The 23,518-nt window shown below is 36.0% G+C and overlaps 1 protein-coding gene and 1 long non-coding RNA gene across 4 annotated transcripts in view; one reads left to right on the top strand and one right to left on the bottom strand.

Annotated features, from left to right (window-relative positions):
• The window catches only part of CPA6 (carboxypeptidase A6), a 308,236-nt gene that overhangs the window by 239,447 nt on the left and 45,271 nt on the right, over positions 1 to 23,518 (top strand). The window contains exons 7-8 of the mRNA XM_026012235.2: positions 16,911 to 17,021; positions 17,496 to 17,586. Coding sequence (XP_025868020.1) covers positions 16,911 to 17,021; positions 17,496 to 17,586 — 202 coding nt within the window. The remainder of the gene's footprint in view (positions 1 to 16,910; positions 17,022 to 17,495; positions 17,587 to 23,518) is intronic.
• The window catches only part of LOC112930013 (uncharacterized), a 143,716-nt gene that overhangs the window by 29,334 nt on the left and 90,864 nt on the right, over positions 1 to 23,518 (bottom strand). Inside the window, exon 3 of one of the 3 annotated variants that reach the window (XR_011996629.1) lies at positions 6,996 to 12,035. The exons of 1 other annotated variant lie outside the window; for it this stretch is intronic. This is a non-coding gene — a long non-coding RNA (uncharacterized lncRNA). Of the gene's footprint in view, positions 1 to 6,995; positions 12,036 to 23,518 lie in introns of those variants that run through there. One more of the 3 variants, XR_011996630.1, reaches the window with a different exon arrangement.

Genomic DNA, 23,518 nt, shown 5'->3' on the forward strand with positions numbered 1-23,518 from the left:
TGCTGGTTGGCAGACATTTAAAGTGCAAAATACATGATAGGCTTGTGGGTTATCTTTTAAATTGAAAATTATTTAATTATGTTGAAAAATATGGAGCCATCATTTTTTATTTTAATACTTGCCACCTCTTTTCTGGTATTCATATCACAAATTTGTATGTCTTGTAAGCAAAATAAAAGAAATAGAGATATGCTTGGATTGCAATCTCTCTTTTGTTAAATGCTTGTTTGTACTAGGCTAGCAGAACCATCACTGATGTTATATTCATGGTATGTGGGATTTGGGGGTGGTCAGGGGAGGAAGAAGCAGACGTAGTGGACTTGCTATTGAATTGTGTTCTACAGATGCTCCTTTACCATGAAAAAAAAAAAAGAAGAAGAAGCTTTAAGAACACTAACTATGATGAATCACATTGATGGTTTTATGAGTGTTGAACCAGCCTTGTGTCCCGGGGATAAATCCTACTTGGTCATGGTGAATAATTTTCTTAATGTGTTGTTGGATCCTATTGGCTAGTATCTTGTTGAGAATTTTTGCATCCATGTTCATCAGGGATATTGGTCTGTAATTCTCCTTTTTGGTGGGATCTTTGTCTGGTTTCGGAATTAAGGTGATGCTGGCCTCATAGAACGAATTTGGAAGTACTCCATCTCTTTCTATCTTTCCAAACAGCTTTAGTAGAATAGGTATGATTTCTTCTTTAAACGTTTGATAGAATTCTCCTGGGAAGCCATCTGGCCCTGGACTCTTGTGTCTTGGGAGGTTTTTGATGACTGCTTCAATTTCCTCCCTGGTTATTGGCCTGTTCAGGTTTTCTATTTCTTCCTGCTCCAGTTTTGGTAGTTTGTGGCTTTCCAGGAATGCGTCCATTTCTTCTAGATTTCCTAATTTATTGGCGTACAGCTGTTCATAATATGTTTTTAAAATCGTTTGTATTTCCTTGGTGTTGGTAGTGATCTCTCCTTTCTCATTCATGATTTTATTAATTTGAGTCTTCTCTCTCTTCTTTTTAATAAGGTTGGCTAATGGTTTATCTATCTTATTAATTCTTTCAAAGAACCAACTCCTGGTACTGTTGATCTGTTCCACAGTTCTTTTGGTCTCGATTTCATTTAGTTCTGCTCAAATTTTAATTAACTGTCTTCTTCTGCTGGGGGTGGGGTCCATTTGTTGCTTTTTCTCTAGTTCCTTTATGTGTAAGGTGAGCTTTTGAATTTGAGTTCTTTCCATTTTTTGAATGGATGCTTGTATTGCGATGTATTTCCCCCTCAGGACTGCTTTTGCTGCATCCCAAAGATTTTGAATGGTTGTATCTTCATTCTCATTAGTTTCCATGAAACTTTTTAATTCTTCCTTAATTTCCTGGTTGACCTTTTCATCTTTTAGCAGGATGGTCCTTAACCTCCACATGTTTGTGGTCCTTCCAAACTTCTTGTTGTGATTAAGTTCTAATTTCAAGGCATTATGGTCTGAGAATATGCAGGGGACTATCCCGATCTTTTGGTATCGGTTCAGACCCGATTTGTGACCCAGTATGTGGTCTATTCTGGAGAAAGTTCCATGTGCACTTGAGAAGAATGTCATATCAGCAAGAGAAAAACCAAGAACCATATGATCATCTCATTAGATGCAGAGAAAGCATTTGACAAAATACAGCGTCCATTCCTGATCAAAACCCTTCAGAGTGTTGGGATAGAGGGAACTTTCCTCGACATCTTAAAAGCCATTTACGAAAAGCCCACAGCAAATATCATTCTCAATGGGGAAGCACTGGGAGCCTTTCCCCTAAGATCAGGAACAAGACAGGGATGTCCACTCTCACCACTGCTGTTCAACATAGTTCTGGAAGTCCTCGCCTCAGCAATCAGACAACAAAAAGACATTAAAGGCATTCAAATTGGCAAAGAAGAAGTCAAACTCTCCCTCTTCGCCGAGGACATGATACTCTACATAGAAAACCCAAAAGCCTCCACCCCAAGATTGCTAGAACTCATACAGCAATTTGGTAGCGTGGCAGGATACAAAATCAATGCCCAGAAATCAATGGCATTTCTATACACTAACAATGAGACTGAAGAAAGAGAAATTAAGGAGTCCATCCCATTTACAATTGCACCCAAAAGCATAAGATACCTAGGAATAAACCTAACCAAAGAGGTAAAAGATCTATACCCTAAAAACTATAGAACACTTCTGAAAGAAATTGAGGAAGACACAAAGAGATGGAAAAATATTCCATGCTCATGGATTGGCAGAATTAATATTGTGAAAATGTCAATGTTACCCAGGGCAATTTACACGTTTAATGCAATCCCTATCAAAATACCATGGACTTTCTTCAGAGAGTTAGAACAAATTATTTTAAGATTTGTGTGGAATCAGAAAAGACCCCGAATAGCCAGGGGAATTTTAAAAAAGAAAACCATAGCTGGGGGCATCACAATGCCAGATTTCAGGTTGTACTACAAAGCTGTGGTCATCAAGACAGTGTGGTACTGGCACAAAAACAGACACATAGATCAATGGAACAGAATAGAGAACCCAGAAGTGGACCCTGAAATGTATGGTCTTCTAATATTCGATAAAGGAGGAAAGACTATCCATTGGAAGAAAGTCTCTTCAATAAATGATGTTGGGAAAATTGGACATCCACATGCAGAAGAATGAAACTGGACCACTCTCTTTCACCATACACAGAGATAAACTCAAAATGGATGAAAGATCTAAATGTGAGACAAGAGTCCATCAAAATCATCGAAGAGAACACAGGCAACACCCTTTTTGAACTTGGCCACAGTAACTTCTTGCAAGATACATCCACAAAGGCAAAAGAAACAAAAGCAAAAATGAACTATTGGGACTTCATCAAGATAAGAAGCTTTTGCACAGCAAAGGATACAGTCAACAAAACTAAAAGACAACCTACAGAATGGGAGAAGATATCTGCAAATGACGTATCAGATAAAGGGCTAGTTTCCAAAATCTATAAAGAGCTTATTAAACTCAACACCAAAGAAACAAACAATCCAATCATGAAATGGGCAAAAGACATGAAGAGAAATCTCACAGAGGAAGACATAGACAGGGCCAACATGCACATGAGAAAATGCTCTGCATCACTGGCCATCAGGGAAATACAAATCAAAACCACAATGAGATACCACCTCACACCAGTGAGAATGGGGGAAATTAACAAGGCAGGAAACAACAAATGTTGGAGAGGATGTGGAGAAAAGGGAACCCTCTTGCACTGTTGGTGGGAATGTGAACTGGTGCAGCCACTCTGGAAAACTGTGTGGAGGTTCCTCAAAGAGTTAAAAATAGACCTGCCCTGCGACCCAGCAATTGCACTGTTGGGGATTTACCCCAAAGATTCAGATGCAATGAAACGTCGGGACACCTGCACCCCGATGTTTCTAGCAGCAATGGCCACAATAGCCAAACTGTGGAAGGAGCCTCAGTGTCCATCGAAAGATGAATGGATAAAGAAGCTGTGGTCTATGTATACAATGGAATATTACTCAGCCATTAGAAACGACAAATACCCACCATTTGCTTCAACGTGGATGGAACTGGAGGGTATTATGCTGAGTGAAATAAGTCAATTGGAGAAGGACAAACAGTGTATGTTCTCATTCATTTGGGGAATATAAATAATAGTGAAAGGGAATATAAAGGAAGGGAAAAGAAATGTTGGGAAATATCAGGAAGGGAGACAGAACATAAAGACTCCTAACTCTGGGAAACGAACTAGGGGTGGTGGAAGGGGAGGAGGGTGGGTGTTGGAGGGGAATGGGTGACGGGCACTGAGGCGTACACTTGACGGGATGAGCACTGGGTGTTTTTCTGTATGTTGGTAAATTGAACACCAATAAAAATTAATTAAAAAAAAAGAACACTAACTATATGGGGGTAGGGGGAGGAGGCAAACCAAGAAACAGATTCTTAACTATAGAGGACAGTGTTACTGGAGGGTGGTGGGCAGAAGGATAGGTTAAAGAGGGCACTTGTAGTGATGAGCACTGGGTGTTGTATGTAAGTGATGAGTCACTAAATTCTACACCTGCAACTAATATTACACTACATTTAACCAGAATTTAAATAAAAACTTAAAAACTTGTTATCAAGTTTTCTTAAATTTCTCATGGGCCAAGAGGGTGATACAGATACTAAATTCATGAAAGAGAGAGAGAGAGAGAAGGAAGAAAGAAAAGGAAAGAAAACTAGAATAGCTATATAAGGAGAAGGAAACAAATATACAGAACTTAGAGGCTAAACTCCTTAAAAATACTAAAAATGTACACTAAAAATGGTAAATTTTATGCCATATGAATGCTACCTCAATAAAGCTTTTTTTTTTATTGGAGTTCAATTTGCCAACATATCTTTCTGCAAAATTGAACAGAGGCTGTCTAAGGAGAGAAAGAAACTTAAGGCAAACAGAGGGCAGAAGTTCTGGGGGCAGGAATCTACATGGACAGGAAAAGCAGACATAGAAATCGAAAGTAAAGGTATATAAAGTGTATAGTTCAAAGGAAAAAAATTATTCATTTGCTTCATTTCTCAAAACATCTCCAACTGAATGAGGCAGTTTGCGTTTTGTTCACTTTTGAGAGTTTGGTGTTGTTGGTCTCCCAGATGGGTATCTTAAGCCATGGCTAGTCCCAGGTAGCCCAGAGTTATGCATAACACTTAATTTCTGTCTCCAATATTTCTACATTGCTGGGGTAAATATGGCCAGGGTTTTTATTCATAGAAGGTTTAGAAAGTAACTTGGGGGGAAATACTTGATTTCCAAGTGAGAACAACTTTTCCAAGCATAAAAGCAAAGGAAGTAGGCATAAAGGGAATGATTGATAGCCCTGACTTAATAAAAATATTTTAGAGGAGTATTTAATAATAGGGGAAACTGTCCATGACATGTTTTGATCATTTTTATCGTTTATTATTATTTATTTCTCAAAAAATAAAAGACCAGCATGGATACTACAATTTTAGTGTGGTAAAATTTGTATCTGAAATAAATATACATGGAAAATATGCTAAATTCTAAAAGAATTATGGACGATTTTTATTGTCTTCAAACTTTTATGAACTTTCCAAATTTTCTATATTAAGCAGAACCAAAAGTAACTTTAAAACAAATTTAAGTCAGCCAAAACTGAATACATTTCATTTCTTTTTATTGGAGTTCAATTTGCCAACATATAGCATAACACCCAGTGCTCATCCCATCAAGTGCCCCCTTCAGTGCCCGTCACCCAGTCACCCCCACCCCCCGCCCACTTCCCTTTCCACCATCCCTTGTTCTCATCCATGAGTTCATATATTCCTACAGGTATTTTAGAATCAGTGGCTGACTTCTATTTAACTCAGTGGCAGACCAAAGATAAAGCAAGAATTTGTGAGATGATCCAGGGGCAAATTGAGATAAAAATAGTCTGAATTGGAAAGTTCTTCTGGACTTTGAAGAAGTTTAATATATAGATGGATCTAATTTAATGGTGTTACAGAAAAGCAGAAGCACACAAATTTTTTAAAGAAAAATTTTCTTAGTTTCCCAGGTGAGCTACTGTATTCCTCTGCTGCTACCTAATTTGAAACCTCACCCTTCCAGGTCCAGCCCAATTACACTGGAAAACCACCTCCATGACACATTCCCACCCATCTATACTCAGCACCAGTGATGGTGAATCCTGGTGCCCAAATCTGGCATGTGATTCAGATGTTCTAGGTAGATCATTTAAATAGCCAAAACTAGGAATGGAGACTTTCAGGGAAGAAAATTATTTTCTGAGAACCAGGTAATGATTCAGAGCAAGGTAAGTAGAAATGTTTGGAGACTGTGGTCAGTTATATGTATAGAACAGAGCTCTAAGGAAGACATGGTGGTTGTGAAAGAAGTCCTCCAATGGGAAGGCTTTCCAGAATGGGAAGGCTCTTTGTCCCAGGATCCAAAAGCTTTCTAAGGAATATTCTTTTGGATAACCATCTCTTTCAGTCTTGTTATGTCTTGCCGGTTACTAAAGGTAAAAATAAACACCCCCACGTATAGGTGTGAAATGCAAAGTTTTGGTTCAAAAAATGTATCACTAAAAATAAACATTTTAAAGAAGAGAACTTAAATTGTATGTAAAAAATGTGCCCAAAGCCAGGAGATAAGTAAGTGATTCAAAGAGTTATTAAGCCTAGATCAAATATCATTTTTTAATTAAAATTTTAAGTAGTTAACAGACAGTAAAATATTGGTTTCTGACATAGAATTCAGTGATTCATCACTTATATACAACACCCAGTGCTCATCATAACAACTGCCCTCCTTAATTCCCATCACCCATCTAGCCCATCCCACACCCACCTCTATCAATCATTAGTTTATTCTCTACCATTAAAAGTCTCTTAAGGCTTGTTTCCCTCTCTCCTTTTTTTCTTGTCCCCCTTCCCATAAGTTCATCTGTTTTCTTTCTTAACTTCCACATCTGAGGGAGATCATATGGTATTTTTCTCTGACTTATTATACTTAGTATAATACACTCTAGCTCCATATATGTCATTGCAAATGTTAAGATTTCATTCTTTTGCATGGCTGAGTAATGTTCCATTGTCTGTATTGTGTGTGTGTATACATATATATATATATACACACGCACACACACATACATACATACATACTTTTCTTTATCCATTCATCAGTTGATGGACACATTTGGGTTCTCTACATAGTTTGGCTATTGTTGATAATGCTGCTATAAACATCATGGTGCATGTATCCCTTTGAGTCTGTATTTTTGTATCTTTTAGGTAAATACCTAATGTAATTGCTGGATCATAGGGCACTTTTTTTTTTAACTTTTTGAGGAACTCCATACTGTGGCTGGTTCAAGTTTTTGTTCCCACCAACAGTGCAAGAGGTTCCCCTTTCTCCACAGCCTCACCAACACCTATTGTGTTAATTTTAGACATTCTGACAGGTGTGAGATAGTATCTCATCATGGTTTTGTTTTCTTTAAGATTTTATTTATTCATGAAAGGCACAGAGAGAGAGGCAGAGACACAGGCAGAGGGAGAAGCAGGCTCCATGCAGGGAGCCTGATGTGGGACTCGATCCCAGGACTCCAGGATCACGCCCTGGGCTGAAGGCAGGTGCTAAACCGCTGAGCCACCCAGGGATCCCCCTCATCATGGTTTTGATTTGTATTTCCCTGATGATGAGTGATGTGTCTGTCTATTCATGTCTTCTGCCCATTTCTTGACTGGGTTGTTTGTTCTTTGAGTGTTGAGTTTGATAACTTCTCTGTAGATTTTGGATACTAAGCCTTTATCAGATATGTCATTTGTAAATATCTTCTCCCATCCTCTTTATTGACTGTTTCCTTCACTGTGCTGAAGCTGCTATCTTGATGAAGCCCCAATAGTTCCTTTTTGCTTTTATTTTCCTTGCCTGTGATGACATGTCTAGCAAAAGTTGGTATGGCCAAGGTCAAAGATTTTTCTGCCTGTTTTCAAGTATTTTGATGGTTTCCTGTCTCACATTTAGGTCTTTCATCTTTTTTGAATTTATTTTTGTGTATAGTGTAAGAAAGTCATCCAGTTTCATTATTCTGCATGTCACTATCCGGTTTTCACAAAACCATTTGTTGAAGAGACTTTTTCCATTGGATATTCTTTCCTGCTTTGCCAAAAATTAGTTGACCATATAGTTGTAGGTCCATTTCTGGGTTTTCTATTCTGTTCCATTGATCTATTTGTCTGTTTTTGTGCCAGTACCATTGTCATGATTTCTACAGCTTTGTAATAGATCTTAAAATCCAGAATCATGATGCCTCCAGTTTTGCTTTTCTTTTTCAGAACTGCTTTGGCCATTTGGGGTCATTTGTGGTTCCATACAAATTTTATGATTATTTGTTCTAGCTCTGTGAAAAATCCTGGTGGTATTTGGATAAGGATTGCATTAAATGTGTAGATTGTTTGGGGGTAGTATAGACATTTTAGTCTAGACATTTTAACAATATTTGTTCTTCTAATCCATGAACATAGAATATTTTCCCATTTCTTTGTGTCCTCTTCAATTTCTTTCTTGAGTACGTGCAATAGTTTTTAGACTATGGATCTTTTACTTCTTTGGTTATATTTATTCTTGTTTTTTGCTGCAATTGCAAATAGGATCAACTTTTTTATTTCTTTTTCCACTACTTCATTATTGGTTAAAGAACATCCTACTAAACAATGAGTGGGTTAGCCAGGAAATTAAAGAATAATTTTAAAAATACATGAAGCAAATGAAAATGAAAGTATGACAACCCAAAACCTTTGGAGTGCAAAAATGCAGTCCTAAGAAGGAGATGTGTAGTGGTACAGGCCCACCACAAGAAGCAAGAAACATTTCAAATATACAACCTAGCCTTCCGCCTAAAGTAGCTAGAAAAGGACTGGCAAATAAAGCCTAAAGCCAGCAGAAGAAGGAAATAATAAAGATTAGAGTAGAAATAAATTATATAGAAATGAGAAAAAGCAGTAAAAGAGATTAATGAAACTAAGAGCTAGTTCTTGGAAAGAATTAATAAAATTGATAAACCCCTAGCCAGACTTATCAAGAAGAAAAGAGAAGGACCCAAATAGATAAATTCATGAATGATAGAGGAGCCATCAAAACCAACACTACAGAAATACAAACAATTAGAATACTATGAAAAATTATGGGGATCCCCTGGTGGCTCAGCAGTTTAGCACCTGCCTTCAGCCCAGGGCATGATCCTGGAGACCCGGGATCGAGTCCCGCATCGGGCCCCCTGCACAACACAGCCTGCTTCTCTCTCCCTCTCTCTCTCTCTCTCTCTCTGGCTCTTGTGAATAAATGAATAAAATCTTTTTTTAAAAATCAGTAATCAAAAATCTCCCAGCTAACAAAAGTCCTGGGCCAGCTGGTTTCCCAGCAGAATTCTACCAGACATTTAAAGAGTTAATACCTATTCTTCTCAAACTGTTCCAGAAAATAGAAATGGAAGGAAAACTTCCAAATTCATGCTATGAAGCCAGCATTACCTTGATTCCAAAACCAAAGACCCAGTAAAAAGGAGAATTACAGGCCAATATCCCTGATAAACATGGATGCAAAAAATCTCAACAAAATACTGGCAAACAAATTCAACAGTACATTAAAAGAATTATTCACCACAATCAGGTAGGATTTATTCCTGGGCTGCAGGGGGTGGTTCACTACTCACAAATCATCAATGTGACATATTCATAAAAGAAAGAATAAGAACCATATGATCCTATCAATAGATGCAGAAAAAGCATTTGACAAAATACAGTATCCTTTCCTGATAAAAACGCTCAAAAAGTAGGGGTAGATAGAATATACTTCAACCTCATAAAAGTATATATGGAAGACCCACAGCTAACATCACCCTCAATGAGGAAAAACTGAGAGCCTTTCCCCTAAGGTCAGGAACAAGACAGGGATGTCCATTCTCACTATTACTACTTAACATAGTACTGGAAGTCTTTGCCTCAGCAATCAGGCAACAAAAAGAAAGGAAAGGCTTCCAAATTGACAAGGAAGAAGTCAAATTTTCACTCATTACAGATGATATGATACTGTATGTGGAAACCCTAAATTAGACTCCACCAAAAATTGCTAGAACTCAAACATGAATTCAGCAAGTTGCAGGATATAAAATCGATGTTCAGAAATATGTTGCATTTCTATACACCTAGATCAAATATTTAATGCGTTCAGCTGAGTAAGCAAGTCTTTGTTCTTAATTGCATAATAAAGAAAGTTCACCTTATAGAAATTATCTGCATTTTTAAGTCATCTGACTTTGTTCAGAACCACCGCAAGTAGTTATAATATTTTGTTTTCTAACAGCCTTTTAGTATCTTTAACTCACCATATTCTCCTATCCTCTCATCTTCCCCAATCTTTTCTTTAATCTTCTGCATCCTCCAACCCAGCTCTCTCACCCATTTATTCAATTTGTAATGTCTTATACATAGCAGGGGATATATTAATGTTTGTTCACTTTAATTAAATTTAAATCCATTGCATCCATTTTACTCGACTATCCAATATTTGAGAATGTTCTGGGCATTGTTTCGACAGGCAGACCTTGCTTTTCTTCCAAGTAGTGCAGGACTGTAAAAGTAACCAAGCTGAAGCCATAAAAATCCATCTTAAAAATAAATGGGGAAAATTATGATTGTTCTATGATCTCTATCCATTTTTGCCAAAAATTTAAAACTCTCTTACTTTGTTATTAATATGTAGGAAAGTTATTTTTAAAATAGTAAAGCTAATATTTATTATACCATGATTTAAAACATTAAAAACATTGTCCTATTTCTTTGTCAACAAAACTGTTATGGGTCATTTGGATAGTGCTTGCCTTCTCATTTAACTTATATGAAGTTAGCATCTTTTTTATGCTGTGGCAAATTGCCATACTCCTTTCTTAATTTGTTTTTTTAAAGATCCTATTTATTTATATGAAAAAGAGAGTGAGAGAGAGAGAGAGAGAGAGAGAGCACAAGCAGAGGAGCAGCAGAGTGAGAGGGAGCAGGGAGCCTGATGTGGGGCTTGATCCCAGGACCTTGGGTTCATGACCTGAGCTGAAAGCAGATGCTTAACCTGTTGAGCCACCCAGGTGCCCCTCCTTTCTTAATTTGGATGACCTTCCAATATTTTTTCCTTTGCATTTTCAACATCATAAAATATCTATGAGAGTTCCTTTAATGTGAAATGTTGACGGCATCTTTTCTTATGGAACATCTTCCCCCTTTCATCACAACCACTTTTCTTATTTACATCCACAAGTTCATGAAGTTCCTCTGGCTGCATATTCAGAGTTGAGTGGTGGCAGTGTAAACATTCCTGTTGTCAGCTATTTATTCTATAATTCTATTTACATTTGATTCAAATTTCACCTCTACATTATCACTTTTTACTCTTTTGCTGCACTTTAATCTTTGTTGGCCCATTCCCTCTTACCAACATCCATTTTTGTAAAATGCCACATAGGTGGGAAACAAGGGGACAACACAGCTACACACTTTGCTGTCTGTGTGAGAACTGAAAACCAGACGCACAGTGGCCAGTCACCCACTGACAGACTTTAAAAGTCAGTCACAGATGTTGATGCCCATCTGTTATTTACATAATGATTTGTAGATGAAAGATCTAACAGTGGTAACTGCAATTTGAACTGCACTTGGAGGACTGATGTTATTTAAATTGTGATAACTAAATTTTGTGTATATTTGAGGCCTACAAACTGAGGACATCTGTACTTTCTTTTAATAGCTAGAAGATTATTATATGGTAGATTTTAATAATTCCACAAAGTTGGTACTGGCCTTTGCTGTGTTGTTCCTGAGTAAATACAACCAACCATTGTTATTTGACAATCTCAGTATAAAGGTTCTAGAAGTTAGATGTGATATTAGGAAAAAGTAAAGTGGGCATGCACCTGATATAAACTATAGTCTTCCTGGTGACACAAAGCATCTCAAATATTTATATTTTAATAGAAAATATAGATTTTTCAATCATCACCTGCCCTGTAAGGTTAATCTCTGGGAAGTTCTAAGTATATATTAAATATGAAAGTAACTAGAATTTAAAGGATTAGCATGTGATTTTCCAGTTCTCCATCCTTCATTCACAGAGCATTTTTGTTGTGTTGCTTTCAAACTATTATTTAGCCACCATTTTGTATTTAATAAGCTTCTCACAGTGTGACATCAAATATCTTATAAATCAAGCTCCCTTTTTGAAATTTCCCTGGAAACTATACTGCTCTAATTAATTTTCCAAGTATTAAATTTTAAAAACTTCCTTTGTGTTGAGATGCATCTACTTTGATACTACAATTCTTTTCCATCCTGAATAATTTCACTCCAGTCCAGATGAGGATATTCTTCAGTTTAACTAGTAACTGTGCCCTTCCTTTGGCCTCAGCCGTACATGCCTTCTTCTCCCAGTGTGTCCTTTGTTGAATGTGGTTATTATTCTTAGGTCCTTTATATTGACTCTAGAACAAAAATAAAAACAAAAAATTTAAAAGCTGTCTTTTTTTAAAGCCAGTAACATCAATTCTCAAAAAAATAAAAGTTCTAACATTTCAGATTGTCATGGGGGTCTAAGAAACAATATTCAATAAAATCCAAAAACTGTGAAAAGGAGAGAAATTCTTTAGCCTAACTTGGTCATGTGACACAAAGACTTTAGTGATTGTAAAACCTGTCTTCAAATTTAACAAAAGTTTACATGGTGAATTTGGGTATATGACAAATATTTGTGGGGAAACCAAAATAGTCTTAGCAGATGGTTAATATCAAATAGACTTTGATATTAGACAAAGATCACTCTTTGTCTCTCCTCATAAATCCCTAACCTAACACTGAACATATTTTCCTAATAAGATAATATTCAAAACTTCTCTGATATTCATTTTCAAATAAAAATCTATTTTGACAAAGTATCTTTAAATAAATTGATGGCGTGAGGGACACCTGGGTGGCTCTTTGTCTCTCCTCAGAAATCCCTAACCTAACACTGAACATATTTTCCTAATAAGATAATATTCAAAACTTCTCTGATATTCATTTTCAAATAAAAATCTATTTTGGCAAAGTATCTTTAAATAAATTGATGGCGTGAGGGACACCTGGGTGGCTCAGTGGTTGAGCATCTTCCTTAGGCTCGGGGTATGATCCCAGGGTCCTGGAATCGAGTTCTGCATCAGGCTCCCTGCGGGGATCCTGCTTCTCCCTCTGCCTATGTCTCTGCCTCTCTCTCTGAGTCTCTTATGAATAAATAAATAAAATATTTTATAAAATAAAATAAAAATAAATTGAGGAGGTGACTGTAGTACCTAAAGGCTGCCACACTGAGGCATGTGGTGCATTGTTTTGTGACTTGCTTTCAGATTACAATAACTAGTGTTCCTCATAAGCAACAATAGTCGTCTAGAAATTAAACTTGTAAAGCCCAGATGGACCTGATTAGTAGGCATCTCCTTTTCTGTGTGCATGAGTAGTGTAAATTGATTGCTAAAAAGAGTCCCACACATTTAAAGGAAAGCACTCCCCCTACTTTATGGTTATCATATGTTAGAATAATAGCAGATAGAAAGTCACAGTCTTTTTTCTAGAAACTCCACCTAAACTATAAAATAGAAATGATCTGTATCATATTTCTTAAAGCATTCAACCAAGAAGATTTCTCAATTGTCCTATTCAGGATTGAACAGTCATTACATTGTGATCATTCTCGCTTTGTCTGACCAGATGGAGAATGGCTGCAATTCTTAGAGAATTATAAAAATCACAAATATAGCATATGCAATACAATGACACCCTGTTTATTTGTCAGAGAAAGAACATGTTCTGGCAAGTCTTGGAAATGAAATCCACTCCAGAATAGAGTACTAGAAAACAGCTTTCTTATTTAATACAGAATTTGGGTATAAAGAGCTTTAAAATGAGTCCATGTTAATGACCTCAAAATAAATAAAATTTGACAAAATTATAAGAAAAAAATGACAAATCTAAAATCATGTTTTTTATCACAACTCTCAGTGATTAAGAAAACAGGCAAATTTTTAGCAAGAATATAGATGATATAAACAATGTAATAAACATGATCTAATAAATACATGTAGAATCCATATGTCATAATTAGAGAATGCATATTATTTTCAAGCCCAACTGAAACATTTATAAAAATTGACTATAAACCAGACCACAGAGCAAGGTTCAAGAAATCTTGAAGAGTCTATATCATATAGACCATATTTTCTGACTGTAATGCAGTTGTTAGAAAGTATTTATAAAAATGTGGCTTAAAGAAAATTCACATTTTAAAAATTAAAAATATAATATTTAAAGAAATGAAGGAAATTTTTCAATATTTACAACTAAATGGAAATAAGACTATTATGTACCAAAACATATGGAATGTAGCTTAGGTATACTGAAGACGAATTTATACTTTTAAATAAATATGTTACAAAAGAATAAGATCTCCAAATTAAGGAGCTATGCTCTTAAATCAGAAAAGGAAAAAGAGAATTAGTTCTTTGTTGCTAGAGCAGAAACCAATGAAACAAAGCAAAGATACAATCCTTCCTCTTGTATCTTCATTTTATATTTCATTTCTGCTCTAGTCCTAGATGGTTTGTCCCCAAATAATAAGAGTAATACAACCCTGACACTGAAACCAGATGAGGACAAAATAAGAAAGGAAATTACAGGTCTATCTCAAGAATATAGATGTAAATATTAGCAACCTGAATCCAGCTAATATAACAAGAATACATATCATAACCAATGGAGCTTATCCCAGGAATTCAAGGATGATCTAACAATAGAAAATGACTAGTTAAAAATGATTATAAAAACTATATGATATGAAAAGGATTACATGCTAAAATTCAGCATCCAATAAAAACAACCAAGCATAGAGAGGACATCTTCGATGTGCTCAACCCTAATTTCAAAATCAATGTGAAGTGAGAACGGCCAAAAATATCCAAGGCAATTTTGAAGTAGAACAACATGAAGAGACACATCCTACCTGACTGAGCAGGTTCTATATAAACGATAGTGTGGTTTTAGTGAATGGATAGAAAATAGAGTGCATTAGAGCAATTCCACGCACAAATGAAATCATTGGACAGAGGTGGCATGTGAACTCACTGGAGAAAAGATAAACCATCCAAATGAGTACAGTGGCACAATTTGTCACTGAAAAATAAATAAATCCTCACCTTACATCATGTAAAAAATCATTTCTAGGAGGTTTAAGTTTACATTTGAAAACAAACTTTAAAACAACTTTCTGAAAAGAATACAAGATACCATTTTTACCATCTTAAGGCAGAGATGCGTTCTTAAAAAAAACATATAGGGGATCCCTGGATGGCTCAGCGGTTAGGCATCTGCCTTCAGTCCAGGGTGTGGTCCTGGAGTCCCGGGGTCGAGTCCCATGTCCGGCTCCCTGCACGGAGCCTGCTTCTCTCTCTGCCTGTGTCTCTGCCTCTCTCTCTCTCTCTCTCTCTCTCTCTCTCTCATGAATAAATGAATAAAATGTTTAAACAAAAAAAAAACATTATACATACAATGGTGATAAAAGTTTATGTATGACAAGGATATAATGAAAATAGGAATCAATAAGCTACAAGAAAGGGATATGTTCATGATACATATAACCAAAGGATTAAGATCCCAAATGTTAGAATGGGTAGGGTTTAATTTTTTAAATGTGAAAAATGAGTGAGCAATTTATACAGTCACCTATTATATAAAGCTGTTTGAAAAAAAATAAGAAAAAATGTAGCTGACCCTATAGCTCTGTCTCCACCATCCCCAACAGGAAACTTCCTCTAGGCATTGGGGAACCTCCATCAATTAGAGGAAATCAAAATTCTAGGATATATACAATCATATACTGGGAATTTTCTTCTAGTTTGAAGCATTAGACAGTTAATATAAATTCAAACAGAATGAAAATTCTACTGATGCTATGTGGCCAAAAAATTTTTATTGAGCTTTAGAGGAGAATAAAAATTGTATTAACTTTTATTGTGTTAATCTCCTAGATATTTAAATTAGATTCAGTAAAGTTGTACTTAACTCATGTTCTTGAGCATATCCCTATATTTTCATCATTATTTCTAATATAATGATAGTTTCTAATATATTATTGGATTGCTCTCTCTGAACAGCATTCTCATGATGTAAATGCCACTGCTGTTTATGAAGGATTCAGAAATCCTACTTCTGTGCTAAAGAACATTGAATTTTTAAGTATTAAATTGTCCAAAGTGGTATATTTGTAATTTAAGAATTCTTTTATTTTGAATTGTTTTTTTAACATGGTAAAAATTTAAACAATCCAAATGTATATAATATTACAGATAATTCTCTTTCCCATACATTGTCCCATGAGTCCTCTTCCCAGAGGCAGCCATCTTCAATTTCCTATTTCTCTTAAGATAACTTATGCATGGAAAAAAATGAAAAGAATTGTTTTATAAGTCCATTCCATAAGAGTAGTATTTCAAAATGTCTGTATTCTTAGCACATTCGGTGCTTTTCTGTCTGAGAACAAACATGCAGTACAGAAATCTTCAGGCTTGGTGTCAGACACAATATAAGTGAAACCCAATTATAAGAGCAAGACTTTGAAGCTAGCCATGATAAAAATGACAGAGAAGTTATAATGCTTATTAAACTTTTTATAGAAAAATCAGGAGAGAACAGTGATAATACAAGTCCCAAGACTTGAGTCTGATACCTGTTAGATATAAACAATTAAATGACATATGAAATGAGCTTATGTTATGATATATCATGTAAGGATACCAAAATATTTGGGTAATTATTTTGTCTACAATTGAAAGTAATCTTTAAAAAAAACTGATTAAACCAAAGCATATCTAAATACTTGCTTTCTTAAGCAGCCTAAAATTAAGCCAGTTCTGAAATACCATCAGAGACTATCTAATTAATCTGTTTTGCTGCCTCTGCTAAAATATATCCATAACAAAAAGTTTGGGATAAAAATCTCAATGAAGCATATATGATATCGGTGGGGGGATGGGTTAAATAAGTGATGAGGATTAAGGAATACACTTGCTGTGATGAGCACCAGGTATTATAGGAAAGTGTTGAATCACTAATATTATACTGTATGGGATGAACTGGAATTTAAATAAAAAAAATTTTAATAAAAATTTATCTTAAAAAAAGTATATGATATTAAAGAATATAGTTCATAATAGCTTGTTACTTTTTAACCAAATATATTTGGTATTTCCATGGATGGAAAAAATTTTCATATGTTTTTTCTAAACCTGTATTTGGGATCAGTTTGTAAGAAAAATGTCACTTTTGTCTTTTAGGCTCTTCTAACATATAGGAGTGACCCAACCATGAGAAAAATGTTGAATCATCTGTATTTCTATGTCATGCCTGTGTTTAATGTTGATGGATACCATTTTAGCTGGACCAATGTAAGTCTCTTTGCCTATCCAATTGAAAAGAGAGACTGAATAAATAGAAAACAGCCATAGATCAGGAAGGAAGCTTGGTGGGCAGACAGCCTAGTGATACCAGAACTACAGAAGAGACCTCTACTCCTTGTCCCATCAAACTTCTGTTTATATGTCTGGCTTTGCGTAAGATTCCATTTAAGTAAAGATTTCTCCTGCCAAAGAAATTGTGAAAAATCACTAGTCTAGTCCAACTTTCTCAATTTTCCTGAGAAGAAATGAGGCCAAGAGAAGCTAAGAGAGAGCAAGTGTGTGGCAGAAATTGGAGCATGACCCTGGGTCTCTCTGGCTCATCCAATCCTCTTTGTACTCCCTGTATTTGTTCCTGGAGGAACTCTCCCCACAGTGCTGTGATTCATTCACCAATTGTGCTACTGAAATGCATGTGGATAACCTGAGTATTTTTTCTGCACCTCTTTTCTTAATTATATGTAGGATAGATTTTGGAGGAAAACAAGGTCAAGGAACTCAATGTTTCACTGCCGTGGAGTTGATGCCAATCGTAACTGGAAAGTGAAATGGTGTGGTGAGTTGAAAACTAACTTGGAATTTAGATCTGGAGGTTTCCACAGCTTTCCCTCTCAAACATGATGAGCCCATTAGGACTCCAATGTAAGACGAATGTTTTTCTGTATATGAAAACCTAATAGAGAAAAACACAGACATGTACATTGTAGCCATAATTTGCAAAAGAAAATGAAAGGGAGGGCAGTCCGGGTGGCTCAGTGGTTTAGCACCACCTTTGGCCCAGGGCCTGATCCTGGAGTCCTGGGATCAAGACCCATGTCGGGCTCCCTGCTTCTCCCTCTGCCTGTGTCTCTGCCTCTCTCTCTGTATCTGTCTCTCATGAATAAATAAATAAAATCTTTAAAAAAAAATGAAAGGGATTTTTAAATATGCAAATATCAAAGATTTAAATCTGTCAACCCAATCCTGAACATTGAAAATTTAAACACAGATGTAACAGCAGAAAACAGGAATATTTGACATTCAGAAACTAAAACAGAAACTCTGGTTTGTGGTATAAATCTGATTAAATGTTTTCATCCTTTCATTGAGAAAGTGAGAGTAACTCTGATCCTGCCTTCATCTGTCTATGACAATCAAAGCTACCAAATCCTCATCTAGAATCTACCTATCTAAGGTATCATATATTAAATTAGCCACTCATGTGGCAAATATAGCTCTGTTACATTCCATCCTTCAGTAATACCTTTCAAGTAAAGAAGATTTACTTATGATGAAAACCATAAGGTAAACCTAAAAGTGTTGTCACTTATGAGAGAAGAAAAATCATCCCCTATATACTATAAAGTGATATTAATGATGGCTGTTTAGATTTAAAATTTTTTTTTTCTTCAGGGCACCTGGGTGGCTCAGTCGGTTGAGTGACTCAATTTCAGCTCAGATCATGATGTCAGGGGTCATGAGATCCAGCCCAGCATGGGGCTCCATGCTCAATAGGGAGTCTGCTTGAGAGTCTCTCTCACTCTCCCCATCCCTCGGCCCCTCCCCCCCAACTGTCTTTCTGTCTCTCTCTGAAATAAATAAATCTTTTTAAAAAAATTTTTTTCTTTGACCTGGACTGAGACAAAAAGCTTGTTCACATTAACTCCCTAAGACCACTAATTTTCTTTAAAATTCTTTGTCCCATCTTTCTGATATGACCATTTTGCATGCTCATAACTGTGTGTCCTATTTTGTTAGTTGGTGGGTATCTGCACTCATATGTATGTCGTACAGATGATGCCCACAGTCATCCAAGTGAGTCTACTGAATGGGTAACTAAGCTCAGTAACACTAGCAGGCCAACCAGCTCTGCTGTGTAAAGTTAGACTCTTGGTTATATCCAGTTACAAAGAAGTGTCTCTCTTTCCACTGTTCTTTTTCCTTTACCCAGCTTGTTTCCTTCATACATAGGCCTTCATTGATTTCTTACTTTCATCTGCAGTCCTAATTGGAATTCCTCTAATTCTTCCCATTTTTGAATCATTCTGATTCTTCCCATGAGTCCATACTTAAAATGTACAAGGGGATTATGTCAAGTGACCTTGATAAATTGTTCTAAGTGATGTGGAAATGCAGGCAGTCTGGCGGAATCATCTCTCACCCTAAGGTGTCCCAAGGGAATGTAGCTGATCTGACAGGTAGGCAGATGTAGCTTTCCTTCCTCACAGCAACACCTCCCTACAGCTATTTGCTTGGTCCAGGAGACAGTGAACCTCACTGAGGGAACCACTCTTAGGTCAAGGGCCCAAAGCAAGTGAAGTCTCTAAGTGAAACTCCAAATAAACAACCTTAATATAGATGACATAGAAATGCCTGGGAATGCCTGGGACCATTGAAAACACTATAGAGTCAACATTGAACTGACAAAAAACAGCTGTTTCTTTCTCATAAGTCCAGTGAGTCTCAAACTAGAGGGTAGAACATGAAACTGCTTTTGCCATGAAAATCTGTGGACTCCCATATAACGATGTTACACTCAGTGTGTTTAATGTGGAGTAGACAGAGCATAGAAATGGAAACAGGTACATCTTTTCAGTACTTCATAGCTCCCCCTGGGGGCCTTCAGACCATGAACTAAGTATCATTACTGTAACAGTGGATCCAGAATAAGGATTCAATAAGTCAGAGTAGTGGTGGGAACCAAGAATAAACATACAAATTTTATTCATTCATTTGCCAAAGTAAATTGAACACGGCACTGCTAGGCACTGTTGGGACCTTTTTTCCTTTCTCTGCTTTATGGAGAATGCCATGAGCACTGCTTCTTCTAAATTGGAACAAACCCAGGAGAGAAGGAAAGAGTTTGGATGATATCCATACTTAAGCTTTAATCCCTGAATAACTCAAGTTGCTGCCTAAACATAAATTATTATTAGGACAACCTACAGAATGGGAGAATGTATTTCCAAATGATACATCTAATAATAGGCTTTTATCTAGAATATTAAAATAGCTTACAATTTAGCAATAAAAACAGCTCAATTTAAAATGCACAAATGATTTGAACAGACACTTCTTTAAAGAAGATATACAAATGGGAATAAGTACATGAAAAGATGCTTGACATCACTAGCCACCAGAGAAATGCACTTCAAGATACCATCTAACACCCACTAAGATGGCTATAGTAAAAAAGACAATAGCAAGTGTTGGTGAGGGTGTGGAAAAGTTGGAGCTCTTACACTTGCTGGTGAGCATGTAAAATGATGTGACCACTTTGGAAAACTATTTAATGGTCACTCAGAAAGTTAAACATAGAGTTACCAAATGACCTAGCAATTCTACTCCTATATATATATATCTAAGAGAAATGAAAAAAAAAAGAAATGAAAACATTTGTCCATTCAAATGAATATTTATAGCAGCATTATTTTTGATAGCCAAAAAGTAGAAACAGTTAAAACATCTATCAACCAAGGAATATATCAATATGGTATATCTATATAATGGAATACTATTTAGCTATAAAAATTAACAAGTACGATACATGCTGCAATATAGATGAAAACATTATGCTAAGTGAAATAAGTGAGTTTCAAAATAATTGTAGATTCCATTTATATGAAATGTCCAGAATAGGCAAATCCATAGAGACAGATCAATGGTTGCCAAGGGCTAGGGGGAGAGGAGAATGAAAAGTGATTGCTACTAAAAAAAAAAAAAAAAAAGTGATTGCTACTGAGAGAGGGGTTTCTCTTGTGGTAATGATTGTGTATATACTAACATTTGTCCAATTGTACACATCAAAAAAGTGAATTTTATAGTATGTGAATTATAGCTCAATAAAATGTTATAGAAACACTTTAATCACCATTTAAGAGCAAGTTAGTGGAGATCCCTGGCTCAGTGGTTCAGCACCTGCCCTTGGCCCAGGGCATGATCCTGGGGTCCTGGGATCGAGTCCCATGTCGGGTTCTCAGAATGGAGCCTGCTTCTCCCTCTGCCTGTGTCTCTGCCTCTCTCTTTATGTCTATCATGAATAAATAAATAAAATCTTTAAAAAAAAATAAGAGCAAGTTAGGCACTTAATGAACTATAACTCTTCTTTTTTAGAACACTCAATTACCTAATATTATAAATTAGGTATGATGTGGAGAAAACCACTTTTTACCAGCATAATCACATATGCCCCTCTCTACAGATACCCTTCTCCCACTAACATCCCCTCACCCTATCAAAAAAGGGGGATCTGTTTTGACTGGGCAAATGTTTCAATAGATCACATGAAATGAAAGGGAAACAACTACATACTAGTTGTTTTCAGCCAATGTCTGTGAAAGAATAATGGATGGTCACTGGCCTGCTTTTCAAGAGAATGCGTTCTTCTAGCTGAAGGGCTTTGGTGTTGAACCTGAGCTGAATTGTTTCAGCTCAGGATATATATATATAAAAACTATATATTATATAGTTTTATTATATAGTTTATATATATAAAATATATATATAGTTTATATAAAATATATATATAAATTATTATATAGTTTTATTATATAGTTTATATATATAAATATATATTAAAACTATATATTATATAGTTAAATTATATATATACATATATAATTATATGTATATATATAATTTCAGATATTAAATTAAATTTAGGGTAAGGAGAAGAAGAACAGGGAAAAGTAACATTGCTGGAATATCTAGAGAGGGATTTCTTGGAAGTCAAAGATGTCTAATGAGAATTTTAATTAAATTTTCCGGTGGAGTATGCCAATTCTCTTCAGTATTCCACAACTACCATTGGTAATATTCAGCACAATCTATTTCACTTATTAAGGCTTTGTGGAATTGGATCTGCTATTTGGAAATGTGAGAAAGTGCTGAGTCTGGCCTCCAAGAAAGCTGAGAGAGAGAGTTTCAGAAGTCTCGAACTCATAACAGGAATGCATTGCCTTATAAGAGAGTTGGATGACATCTGGTTAAGATTGATACATAGATGAGATTAAACATCAACAGGGTGGTCAAACTGGACCCTTAAGATCTGTGCCACCTCCGTTGGAGTGATTTTAATATATTATATATTAATGCTATTTTAATTCAAAACAAATATATTGAACACCTGCTAAAATACAAGGTGTTGTAAATTGTATCAGAAAGTCCTGAATCATTTAAGGAGTCCTTATCTAACTCCCAAGGAATTATTTGGGATTCTGGAGAAATACAAAGGGAAAATCTATTGACTTACATTATTATCTTTACAACCAAGTTAACTCTAGAGAGATGTATTAGTCACCTGAAATCTTCCTTAGAGGTTGGTAATTTAAAAAATAGACAATCAATGAGTTAAATTATTACGTTTAGTTGTGCTTTTTATAAAGAAAGTAAAGGGAATACAATCCTAGAGATTTAGAAATTTGGATCATATGGAGTTTGCTCACTGGTGTTTATGTATTTATTATATAATTGTTATCATTTATATTTATTATGCCTAGCATTTACTAAGGATTCACTGTGTGCCACATGTGCTAAGTGCTCAAGATTATTCTTTCATTTGTACATGTTATTATTATCCTTATTTAACACATAAAGAACTAAAATTCCAAGAAATTCGAAAGCTTGCTTCAGATTAGACACAAATTGAGCCACAATGAGAGAAACCAGGCCTGGCTGACTCCAGCAACCCTGTTTCAAACCATTATGTCTGACCTTTTAGAGATTGGCTTGCAATGAATGGTCACTCCACTTTGTTAAAAAGTTAAAAACATATAGTTGCAAAGGAGTCATTTAGAAATCAAAATAATAAGAAGAATGGGACTGTTTTATTCAAAATTATCAAACACAGACAACAGGGAGATTGGCAATGTACGGTAAGAGAAGAGAGGAAGGTTTCCAGGTGATATTTTTGTTTGGTTTTTGTTTGTTTTGAGGGACAGAGAAAGAATGTGTGTGTAGTAGCGGGTGTGGGGACAGGCAGAGGGACAGGCTGGCTACACACTCAGCGTAGGACTCTGTCTCATGATCCTGAGATCATGACCTGAGCCAAAACCAAGAGTCGGATGCTTAACCAACTGGGCCACCCAGGTGCCCCTTTAATATTTTATTTTACTTTTTACTTTTTAAGATTTATTAGAGAGAAAGCACAAGGTGGGGGAGGGGCAGAGAGACAAACAGACTCCCCGCTGAGCCCACCATGAGCTCAATCCCAGGATCCCGAGACCATGACCTGAGCCAAAATCAAGAGTCAGATGCTTAACCAACTGAGCCACCCAGGTGCCCTTCCAAATGCTATTTTTTATATTGGGCCACTTCATGTAATTTGAATTTATATGTGAATACCACGTGTGTATGATATACTGAAGTATGATTATGACTTCTCTAGGAGACACTTTCCTCCTAGCCAGAACTTGGTATCTTCCCACGGACGCAGATTTTTTTTGCAGCTTTCAATGAAAGTATCACTCTTTGAGGGTCCCACCACATGCAGCCATTGAAACAAGACTCTG

This window comes from Vulpes vulpes, chromosome 13, assembly GCF_048418805.1.
Source record: "Vulpes vulpes isolate BD-2025 chromosome 13, VulVul3, whole genome shotgun sequence".
NCBI lineage: Eukaryota > Metazoa > Chordata > Mammalia > Carnivora > Canidae > Vulpes > Vulpes vulpes.